The 11,554-nt window shown below is 35.9% G+C and overlaps 1 protein-coding gene across 4 annotated transcripts; it reads right to left on the bottom strand.

Moving 5' to 3' along the window:
• Positions 1,699 to 9,489, bottom strand: LOC18613740 (long chain acyl-CoA synthetase 1). Of its 4 annotated transcripts, none has more exons than XM_007051128.2 (20): positions 9,077 to 9,489; positions 8,355 to 8,561; positions 7,859 to 7,922; positions 7,688 to 7,777; positions 7,498 to 7,554; positions 7,183 to 7,231; positions 6,489 to 6,565; positions 6,346 to 6,385; positions 6,177 to 6,271; positions 5,585 to 5,752; positions 5,282 to 5,392; positions 4,679 to 4,766; positions 4,533 to 4,599; positions 4,352 to 4,427; positions 3,888 to 4,005; positions 3,230 to 3,475; positions 3,001 to 3,140; positions 2,734 to 2,916; positions 2,030 to 2,149; positions 1,699 to 1,938 (listed from the first exon to the last, which is right to left on the bottom strand). In XM_007051128.2, exons 2-20 carry the CDS (start codon positions 8,507 to 8,509, stop codon positions 1,894 to 1,896), a joined length of 1,989 nt encoding a protein of 662 aa, XP_007051190.2. In that variant the 5' UTR covers positions 8,510 to 8,561; positions 9,077 to 9,489; the 3' UTR covers positions 1,699 to 1,893. The 4 variants fall into 4 exon arrangements, with proteins under 4 accessions (XP_007051190.2, XP_007051189.2, XP_017983883.1 ...); XM_007051127.2 differs by having other exon boundaries at positions 9,030 to 9,489; XM_018128394.1 differs by lacking the exon at positions 9,077 to 9,489 and adding an exon at positions 8,870 to 8,932.

Consider the following 11,554-nt stretch of genomic DNA (forward strand, 5'->3'; position numbering starts at 1 on the left):
CTGAAGTTCGATTGAATTCCCCTCGGCTTCTAGTTCACTGGAATGGGAAAACAAGTCAAATGGAAGTAACGAGTCCATTGCAAAGGGAGGTGGGATTGTATTGATCACTGTGGTGAACGGTAAAGAGTTACAGGAGCTCATCGACGTAGAAGATGACCAGGCTAAGACCAGGAAGGAAGGAGAAACAGGTGCTGTTGGGTTGGGTTAAGAAGTCAGTGGACTGGGCCTTTCTTAGGAGGATCTCGGGATTGAGCTGTTGATACAGACCAAAGTGTTATGTTAATAGGAGCCCAAGAAGCCTAACAGGCTCAGGGGCCCATTCCAATTTAAATAGGTTTGAAGGGGAAGTGAAAGGGTCCTGATAATGGTGGGCCTCATTGTGAAACGAGCGCAAAAATAATGGGAAGCCCGTTCTGTCATGGGCACCCAAGTAATGGAAAGGCCACTTGACGCTTTACCGTCCCAAGTTAAGAAAGGGATGATTGTAGTTTGAGGTGCTATGGTGGCGGAAGTGTCGGATTCAAATGGTGAAGAAGGCAGAATATCATTGAAGAGTGACAAGGTGTTGAGTGTGGTGGATTTATTTGAGCCCACCATCAAATTTAAATCCAAAAAATTAGTGAAAAAGGTGGTAATGGATTTTGTTCTATGATGGTTTGGAAACAGGTTGATGGTTACTGTCAGGTGAAAATTGGGGTTAAGAGTTATGTTGTTTTTGGCGTTTAATGCCCTTTGTTCCATGGTGGTTTCTGTTGAGTGAAATTTGAGGTTGACTTCTATGTTGTTTCTAGTGTTGTTATGCATGGTGGTAATTGTTTGATGGCTCCTGTTCTATGGTGGTTTTGTGGCCGATTGATGATTTCTTCTAGATGAAATCCGGTGATGGTTTCTATGTTGTTTCTAATGCCGTTGGGTATTGGATGGGGTTGTTTGCTTTCTATTGGTTTTAGGATGGTCTCATGGAGTCCGGTGAAGATGAGTACGTAATGGCAAGAAGGTTGCAATTGGCAAAGGAGAGCATAAAGGCCCCGGGTGGATTTTGTTCACAATGTAGATGAAATTTGGTGTTTCAGGTGCTTGAAGGGAATTGGGATTTCGGTGTTGAGGTGTTACAACTTTTCTTTCTTGCGTAATGTCTGTGTTAGTGAGGACTCTTCGGGTTTTTGGTGCTGGTAGGCGGTACAGCTCTTGTTTAAGGAGTGTTTTGTTTCAATGTCCACACCTGTTCTTATGGTAGCGGATCAAGTGTTTGCTGGATAAGTTTTGGTTTGTTTGAAGAGGATTCTTCGTTATGTGGTGGTGAGGCTGCTGTCAAAAAAGATTCTGTGCAGAGAAGGGCTGGATTATGTGCGGCGCTGTCTGTTTTAAAAAGTAGATGCGGATTTTAGAATTTTGGCTCGGTGGAGATCGTTCTATATGCATCGTAGGCCATGTTTGCTGTTGATTTGTTTTGGGATGTTATTATTTCCAAGGAAATAAAATATGAATCTTATTCTTTTTAGGTCATTAGAGAGGGATTTGGATTTGGTGACCTAACTGTATATAGATACATCAAATATTAATCATTTATTTTCATGTGGTTGTACGTAGATGACAATTTTTTTTAATTTGTTGCATGGTGCTCTAGGCATGTCTGCACTATGTCATGAACATTCTTGGTTTCCAGTGTTCAAGTGCTCTTACGAACCTCTATGATCATATATATAATAAATAAATTCATTGACAGAGAATAAAAGCAAAGTACGGGCATTCATCAACACAAGCTTTGTAAAACCATTTTTTTGTCCCAACTATTTCTCCACTTTGATTTGCAAAAGTTACATCTATTTTGCAGTAACGATGATGGTGGGGGGTTATTCCCATAGCATAGACACATAAACTTCAGCTTCAGCTTCACTTCTTTGCAGTCAACTTTTGATAGAGTGCATCAATTTCAGCCTGTTCAATATAATGTAAAATAACTTTTTAGTCTCTCGTACCTTTCCTAGAAAGAAGCATATGAAAAAAATGTCAAAGTTATGCAAATTACCTGATAATATTTAAGCAGATTGTTTCTTTTTTTCTTCAATGTTGCAGTCACTAGATCTCTTTCCATGTCAAATGGGTAGGGTTCCAAAATGACTCCTTTGATAAATTCAAAACCTCTCATCTGGTTTTCAGAACATACAGAAGTGAATAAACGAAAAATTAAATGAATAAGAGGAAGAAAGGGGCAGCTTGGTCTTGGTGTAACAGTGATTATTAAGGATGTTAAGAGGGGCTTAACAATCATGAAATAAAATACAAAAACTGATGAGGTTTACCTTGCATATGCTGAAAGCATATATAGCACTTCATAAAGTGGTTAAGAATAAAAGAAAGTTCTATTCAAGTAACAGTTGTGCACAAGAACAATGAACCCCAATTTTCATAATGTGGGTAGTTATAAGCTGTTGTCCTGAATGCATTCTTATGTGAAAGTTTTGCTTTCTCTACATACATACATGCATGTGTTTTGGCATGCAAGAATTTGGAGGAAAACATACTTGGATATCTTATAATAACAACTATTGCAGCAGCAGACCGGTAGATTATTTCTAAGTTTTGCATAAGGCCACTGATCTATGCCTTTCAGTTAAGACCCCAATATTTCAATTTCAATAGAACACACAAGTTAAAGGAAAAAGAAATAGCAAAACGTACCCAAAAATTTCAATTCTTCAGTAATGAGTTGGCTTGAATTTAAGATATTACCTTGTTTTTCTCAGCTGTGGATTTTAGCTCCGAGAGGACATAACTCTGTAGCTGATTGACAGAACAGAGCTCAGAGAGTGAACCTGTGTGACCATTTAAGTTTGCCCACTTCTTAGCATTATCCTCATGTAGCACAACTACAGCAACTAGCATTGACTTGAAGCTATTTCCATAGACCCATACCTAAAGAAACAGTACCAAACATAATTTAAATCACATTATTGTTTCGTACAATAAATTAAGAAACTAATCAGAAGAGATTCTCACGTCATCAACAATTGGAGTGGTTCCATAAACATTTTCCAAATACTCTAGAGCCACGTACTCTCCCTGGGAGAGCTTAATAAGATTTTTCTTCCTATCAATAATCTTAACAACTCCATTAGGAAGCACTTGCCCTATGTCTCCTGAGAATATCAAAGAACGATGAAATTAGAATGCAAGATTAGTTATTAACGGTCAGTTTGTTAGTTTGACAGGAAACTGAACCACCAACCTGTATGAAACCATCCATCCTTTATAGATTCTCTTGTCAGTTCAGGATTTTTATAATATTCAGAAAAAATAGTCTTCCCTCTCACACATATCTCGCCACAAGGAGGATTTCCTAGTGGATTGTAGCCCATCTCTGAAACCTCCTCCAGGCGCAACTCATTGTACACAGCTGGGGACCCAACAGTACCAACCATGCACATCTCATCCGGATAGCCAATAGCGCAAGCTCCACAAGTTTCTGTCAATCCTAAATGAACCACAATGCAATTTGTTCAATGGAAATTTTAAAATTTGATCAGCTTTCTGCCTAGAGAAACCATCAAAACACCCAAGGCAACATATACGCCAAACTTTAACATGCGATGCCTGTAGGAATAGGGAACTTTAAATATAAATAAATAAGAGAAAAATGAAAATATCCATGATGTTTTAGCATGAAAGTATAATAGGATATAGCTAAATTGTCGTTTTGAAGGTGAATTAAGAGATAGACTCAATATAATAATTTATTTTCTTCCCAAAGTGCTACGAAGTGCAGCAGAAGTTTACACTTTCTAACAATCAAGACAGACCCCTTTCTTTCCTCTTTCTTTCACTGTCTTAACAGAACCTAGATGGCATGTACCAAATTTTATATGCTGCTATAGACAGGAATTTACCATAGCCTTGGACAACAAATGCACAACAAGTGACCCGCAGGAATTCCTCTACTTCAGAGCTCAATGGTGCACCTCCAGATATTAACAATCGAAGCCGACCACCTAACTTAGCTTTCACCTAGAAAAATGGAGAAAAAGATGATAACACATTAGGTAGTTGAGTGATTATTTTCTCTGAAGCTTTAAAAACACACTTTTCAAGGGAATGGCAAAGTCGGTGCATCAGGGAGAATTGGTCTTGTTTTAAATTAGTGTCCAGAATTATAAAGCCAAAGACAAGGTAGCACTGAAATTTTACAGCCATTATCAACAATGCAAAACAGACGAACGTGCATTGGTGTAATTTAGACCCATCAATCAAGGTTCCACAATGTTGAACATAGAAGCATGGCAATCATCAAGCTTCCAAATATGGCCAAAATTTCATATAAAAGAGTAAGCTTTTAAAGCAAATCAGACACTACCTTCCTGAAGGCCAGTAAATCTGCTAAAGGTGATGCCTGTTTATGCTTATATCCACGATTCATCCAAGAAAGTTTGCTGTAACCAAAACAAGAATGCATCAGCATCATGGTCATTTTATATGCACTTTTACTACAAGAGTAGAAGGGACTAAGTTACTCTTTGCAGGGAAGACTGCCTTACTATTTGTAGAGAAAGTCAAAAATTCTCCTCCGCAATGGACTCAATTCTTCTAGTGCCTTTTTAATACCTAAAAACAGATAAGCTTTGATGGGTGAATCATTGCCACTTCAAATCAATCAGCATATAAAAGTTTTCCAATGGCTTGCCTTCATGAATCATATCAAAAACTCGGGGTACACCAGCTAAAAATGTTGGTTTCAACTCCATTATATCATCCCGCAGTTCCTTCAAGTTCTACAAGAACAAACATATTTATGTTATGACCAATTTTTAATTGCACTGATTTTACAAAAGTACGAGTATTTATGACTAATAAAGCACATTTAATTTGGTCAGGAAAATCATATGTAAGCATTTGGTTTGTGGACAGAGAGAATCACAATATCCATTCTCTTTTTCCTCCTTTCTATGGTCCTATGCTTCTCTCTCCATAATTCCACCATCACCATACCTCTGGCATAGTAAGCACCATTCAAGCTGTTAACATCCTGCTGTGACTGTTACTTCACTAATGCTTATTGATTACAAGTTCATAATGTCCTTAACAAACCCAGACTCTCTCCCCTCGGGGTGCCCCCCCTCCACCCCTCTCTTGTTTTAAATTTCCTCAACCAAAAATGAGAATACTAAGTTTTTCATTGTCAATGATAACTTCAAATCATTTTCTCCTCTCTTGTCTATTCTTCACATGTAAGTACAGACCCAAAGAGTTGCTGATATGTTTAAGAAATAGAGTTCCAGCAGCAGACCCCATGATAGTAGCCGACAGATGCTCCTCTATGGAAAAAGTATTCCTCAATCACGCGGTCAAGGATATGAGCAAGGGGCAGGAAGGACAAATATACATCATTCACTGTCATCTGCTTAAGAAAAGGATATATCAGGGAGGTGAACCAACATTATTCTTATACAAAAGGCACATGTAAGATCACCATGCCGTTTTAACACGAAGTTAACATTAGTGAGAAAGAATACCCTTATACTACTTGAACAACAGAAGAAAATTATATCTTCTAGAGATAGTCTATATGAAGTTCAAGCATGAAGTATACCTTGTCTTCAAATTGATCCAGGAAAAGATCAACCCCATATACAAATGTTGCAATTGTTTCATGTGTTAACACAACACCTTTAGGATCTCCACTGGTGCCACTTGTATACATAATTGTGCAAATGTTAAATGGTTGAGGTGGCGAAGTCTCCTGCGGATTTTCCTTTCCCTGATGAAAGGATAGGCCCCAAAATAAAATATAGAAAAGAATAGAAAACCTAATTGCGCCAAAAAGTCTCTCTCAACATCTAAAAAGGTGAAAATGAATATCAACAGATTTTAGTATGGTAGACTTTGATGCAAAATCAATAAGTCAAATAGATGATTAGTTGGTAAAAGTTCTGCTGGAATTCACATTTAAAAAGACTAAAATGATCAGAAAACATGGTACCTCTAAATAGATTTTTCCATAATGCAATCTAAATTTTTAGCATATCTTGTTATACTAGCACAAGAAAGTTTTAGGATGGAATAAACAGTTGCAAAAACATTGCCACCCCAAAAATGAAAAAGAAAATGAATATTTTAGTCCATTGGAAGTTGAGTTAATCTCTCTCTGTCTCAGAATATTGAAATTAAGACTGAAACCTAACCATGCAGAGAAACTCGATCCATGAGAACGTCTTAATCCCCAATTGAGATGCCTTAGCATTGTCTTCCTCGGTCAATGAGGTAAAGCAAACGATTGCTGCCACCAGAATAAAACTCAGAACAGAGCCTTAGCAGTTTCAGCAAACTAAAGTTTATTTAGTCATTTTTCACCTTTCAGCCGTTGAGCAGATTTACAATTCGGATCCAAAAGCTGCAAAGGCATGGGTAAAATCAGAATGTTGATTTTGAAATTGGACGGTAATATGGAAAAGGACATTAGTTAAATCAAATAAAAGTCGCTTTGTTTATCTTACTTCTTTTACTTTTATGTCTTGTACAAATACAAAATCAACCTCTGCATGATCTATAATAAAATTTACAGCTCTGGGCCCTGCACACAAGTTACAAGAAAAGGAAGCTTATGATTACACTTGGTTGCTGACCAATTCAAGATCTGAATTATGTATGACTGATATCAGAAAAACATCTGGCAACATGCACAGAAATACACTAATTGATGCACTCAGCCAATTTGAAGATTGTCACCTAGTGTCCTTCAAGCATAATGCTAATTAGTTCAATTGTATCATCTAGACTAGAATGCAAAAGGAGTTGAATATTCTATACTATTCAAATGAACAGTAAGACCAACAAATAGCAGTGAAAGGTGGCATTCATCCTAACGGTCCAAAACATATGTACATCATCATGTATGGTGGAAACACCTTCTACAAAGATCAACTAAAAATCTCCTAGGTTAACTAATTTATTAACCAGAAAAGATCTCACTATAATGGGGTTTAGGAAGGGTGATTGAACAATAAGTTGAAACTGCTTTTGTACTTGTTAGCCCCAAAGTTTCATTATTGCATTTGCAATAGACAATGGGGGCATTAAGAATCTCAAATGTCAAACAATCAAATTAAAAAAAGAAAAAAAAAGTTGCTTGAGCAGAGAGAGATCATAAAATTTACAGTGAAAGAAGGAAGTTTCTCAAGAGGCATTTACCCAGAGTATCATAGAGAGGCACACAAACCACACTGTGGGCACCACAAGCCTACAAACATGGGAAATAGGATAAAAGTTACAGGGCCTTTCTGATGAGTGCCCAAAGGGCACTTGCAAGCTCACTATTTTAAATAGATTTTATATTTGATACAATAGTTACACTGAATTCAGAAAGATTTTTGCATTTGATACAAGAACATAAAAATAGTGAACTTAACAATAGCTGTCAGGACATGCCCATGAGAGGACTGAAAAAAAAAAGTTATTACTTAAAACTTCAGGTAAACACTTCATATAGAAAGTCTGAAAGCACACCTCCATTGCTAGAATCCACTGTGGGCAGTTTGCTCCATAAATCCCAACCCGACAGCCCTGCCACAAGAATGAGAGGAAGACAGTGGAAAGAAAAGATCAGAGAAAAAACTAATGTTGCTTTGCTCCCAAATTTTCATTGAAAGATCATGCAAATTACAAGGCCTCAAAATAAGGGCATATTTATCCTTACAGGTTCAGCACCAGATGCTCGCAATGCAGAACCAATGTGCAGAACTTCATCATAAACTTCCCCGTATGTCTTCCAGATATAAGCACCTGCCTAAAAACTAAACAAAGTTAAAAAGCAGCTTGTACAAATCTCATCCAAATACTGAAAACTGCTTTTAAACATAAATTCTACCTTTCCATCAACCATTTTTCGCCATCCAAGCATCCTGTTCCCACGGTGCTTCTGAACAGATGAACTGCACAGGAAGATCCTTATTGCTGTCAAAAAGGCAAAAAACAAACACTAAAAAAGAAACTACTAGTATGCTACGATATTTAGTTTGTGCAAGGATAATTTAGGCCAAAGTTACCACACAGTGAACTTGCAACTTTATTAGTCTAATTCACATACTAGATAAGGCCTTCCTTTAGGCTTTTTCCCCCTGTTTGTTCTTCTTTAATTTTATTTTTAACATCATCCAGTATTATTTGATTGCCCCGAGATGTTAATATAAGATCAACATAGCTTTCACTTCAAACCCTAAGATCTACCATACGGCAAACTTAGTGGAAAACAAAAGCTTATTCCCGTTTTCCAATTGTATGCCAAAGAACAAGCAGCTGATATCCATATGAAAGAGGTTGTGAAAAGTAATAACTACAAATGAATGCCCAACGTACACAATTACCTGAAAAGACTCCAAGTAGTAGACATATCGGGATCAGGTGGAGGATACCCATTCTTGGCAAGTAAGTTACGATATATGGGACCAACTGATGGCTTCCCATCTTGTCCCTCTCTTCCATCCGCCACCTTAGCTGAAAAAACCTTCATTTCTTCCATCAACAGAATTTGTGCAGGGAAAACTCGTCGCACATAAGAGACTTCCACAAGTCTAAACAAAACCAAGTGTAGTTCAACATACGGCAAAAACTATCTAGCAACTAACAGGTCAGTGAAAAGGAAAACAAGGAATCAAGTCTTCCATCCCAATTAAGTCATTAAATAGCATTAACTGAAACAGTGAGGTCGATGGCAATGTATAGAAGAAAAAATTAAGAGTCATGAATGGTGCTAACTAATACATATGGACAAAAAGGCAATAAAAATCAAACAAGCATGATTTTCAAAGTTCACTTCTAATCAAATCAAACACTAAAAAGAAGTAGAAACGAAACAAGTTCAACTTCTGATAACTTTCACCTGCTGACAGAAATCTAAGCATGAAATCTTTTATGTCCAAAGCAAGTGAACACTTAAGGACATATATATGAATGTTAAAATAAAACAAATACCAACAGCCCACCAAATATACATGACCCGAAAGTAAAACAACCATTAGAAAACCGTTGGCGCAACTTACCAAAAAAGGGAAAAGAAAAAAAAAGAAACCCAGAAACTGATGCTTACAAGAAAGCAAAGAAACCCCAGAGTTTTCAAGAAAACCAAGCAGGAAAGGGTGCTCCTTTCAAAGTATAGTCATGAAACCCCTCGAGAAATCACGTGAATATAAGGGAGGACTGGAAAGAGGGAAGCCGAGTCTCAGGTCCGTTGTCAACGAGTTTGTTGCAACGGGTGGACAGTGTGTTAGCACTCCCATTTATTGCAAACATTTATTGCACCATTTGCTTCAATTCCCTAATTCTTTCACGGAATTTCAAAATTTTTTTTTTGTTATTTTTCCTCTCCCAGAATTGGAATAGGTTGTGAAGTTTAAAATTAGTATTGCGTAGCAATTTCAGTAAGATAGGCTGCGCTGTGCAAGGAAACGGAGGGGAAAGTGCTAAACTTCGGAATTTGTAACTTCCACAATGATGGATGGGTTCTCGTGCATTTTGGATTTTCCCAGAGCTTTTATATTTATACAAATATCTTTATTTTTCTTAGCAAAATATAAATAAATATAGAAATATCATTCCAATATGTATTTATAATCTTCTTTTATTTATAGAAATATCTTACTTAAAAAAACGTTAAAGCTTATTACTATATAAACTCCTTCTTATCAATATACTAGTTGTGGGTAATAAATGAAAGGTGGTTAAATTGTCTCACAAACAATTACAAGTAGTATTGCTTTTAAAGAAACAAATGATCACAGTTGGGTGTTAGTAGTTTTACGATAATAAGTGACTACTTTTTTTTTTTTTGAAAAGCAGTAACCATGCCATTACCAGGAGGGAAAGTGATTTCCCCTTGTATCTTACATCAGAAAATCATCGGGCAGGGGTCAAAAGGATATTGGTTCATATGCTCCCATTGTGATTATATTTGCCCAATATCTTTAGACATACCATAAAGCCTTCAATATCAGGCCAAGATCCTGAACACATGAACAAAAATCTAACCATACAAAGAAGAAAGCAAAAAACAAAGAGGAAATTATGAAAAATAGTCTTTTTTGATAAGAACATTTTAAAAATAACCATAAAAAAATTTAATTATTTTTATCCATGATTTGATAAAAATATCCTTGAATTATTTTAAATAAATTAAACCATTCATTACAATTTCTCCCCATTTGTGTTTCTTATTTCTCTCTCTCACCATCACAGTCTCTCAAATTTTATCGATTTCTCTCTTCAGCATTTGTTTGCTATGCTTTCGATTTCTCTCTCCTACATTTTCAAATTTCTCTTTCTTGCGCTTTCAAGACACCAAGCAATGGTTTTGATGTGTTTGGACAGGTGGTTATTTGGAAAATTTGATTTTTAGGTATTTTGCGTAAAACAAAAACGGTAGAAATAATCACAGATGTTTGAAAATAGCTTTTAATTGAATCAATTCGGGACCTAGATACCAATAAACTCAAAAAATTAAAATTTATAAACCTAGGTTTTCAAAGGAATTTTTTTTTTTTAGTTGAAATAGGTGTTTTAGATAAGAAAATTTATGTTTTGATTTAAGAAAATACATTAGAAACACTTTAATCGGTGTCAAATTGTCAAAAAAAAAAACAAAAAGAAATGAAGAGAGTTGAGAGGATTTAAAGTTTTGGTTCGTAAGTAACAATAACATTTTAAATACTAAAGTGTAATAAAATGTTTTTGAATATGACGTGTAATAATAATATTTTTTCAACATGGCGTGTAACAATAAAATATTTTTTTTTCAACATGACGTGTAACAACCTTTTTTTAACGATGGGGTGTAATATGTTTTTGTACATGACGTGTAACAACAATATTTTTTTACAACATGGCGTGTAACAACTTAACCATGGCGTGTCACATGTTTTTGTTCATGGCGTGTCACATGTTTCTGTACATGGTGTGTAACAATATAACCATGGTGTGTCATATGTTTTTATACATAGTGTATAACAACCTAATCATGGCGTGTAACAATCTAATCATGACGTATAACATATTTTTATACATGGCGTGTAACATCATAACATGTAATTTCATTAAGAGTAATTTTGTCCAACTTGGTTAAAAATAGTTAAATTATAAAGAGGGTTATTTTTAAAAATATCTTATCTTTAAAGGTTATTTTTAAAAATGCCCCAAAAACAAATCCCTATACCAACATAAACCAACACAGGTCCTACATTTAATGGGTGCCTATTAAAAATCCTTTTTCTCATTGCCCCTCCCTTTAGTTTGTACTTTCTTATTTGGGGAAGAGTTATCACATTCACAAGAAAACAAAGGAATTGTGTATGCACTTTCATTGGATCAAAACTTCTTGGTGCAATTAGAGATCACTTGTGATATTTCAGGCTCACAACTGAGCTTTCCCTTTTCTCTTTTGTTTTTGTTTCTTTTTCTTAATGGACAAGGACAATTCATTGTGTGAGCAGATGAGGTCTTATGGATAAATTTGGTGCCCTTATAGTTGTAATAATAATTAAATAGGCTGACAGGTCAAAAGTGCATGGAGTCA

This window comes from Theobroma cacao, chromosome 1 (genome assembly GCF_000208745.1).
Source record: "Theobroma cacao cultivar B97-61/B2 chromosome 1, Criollo_cocoa_genome_V2, whole genome shotgun sequence".
Taxonomy (NCBI): Eukaryota; Viridiplantae; Streptophyta; class Magnoliopsida; order Malvales; family Malvaceae; genus Theobroma; species Theobroma cacao.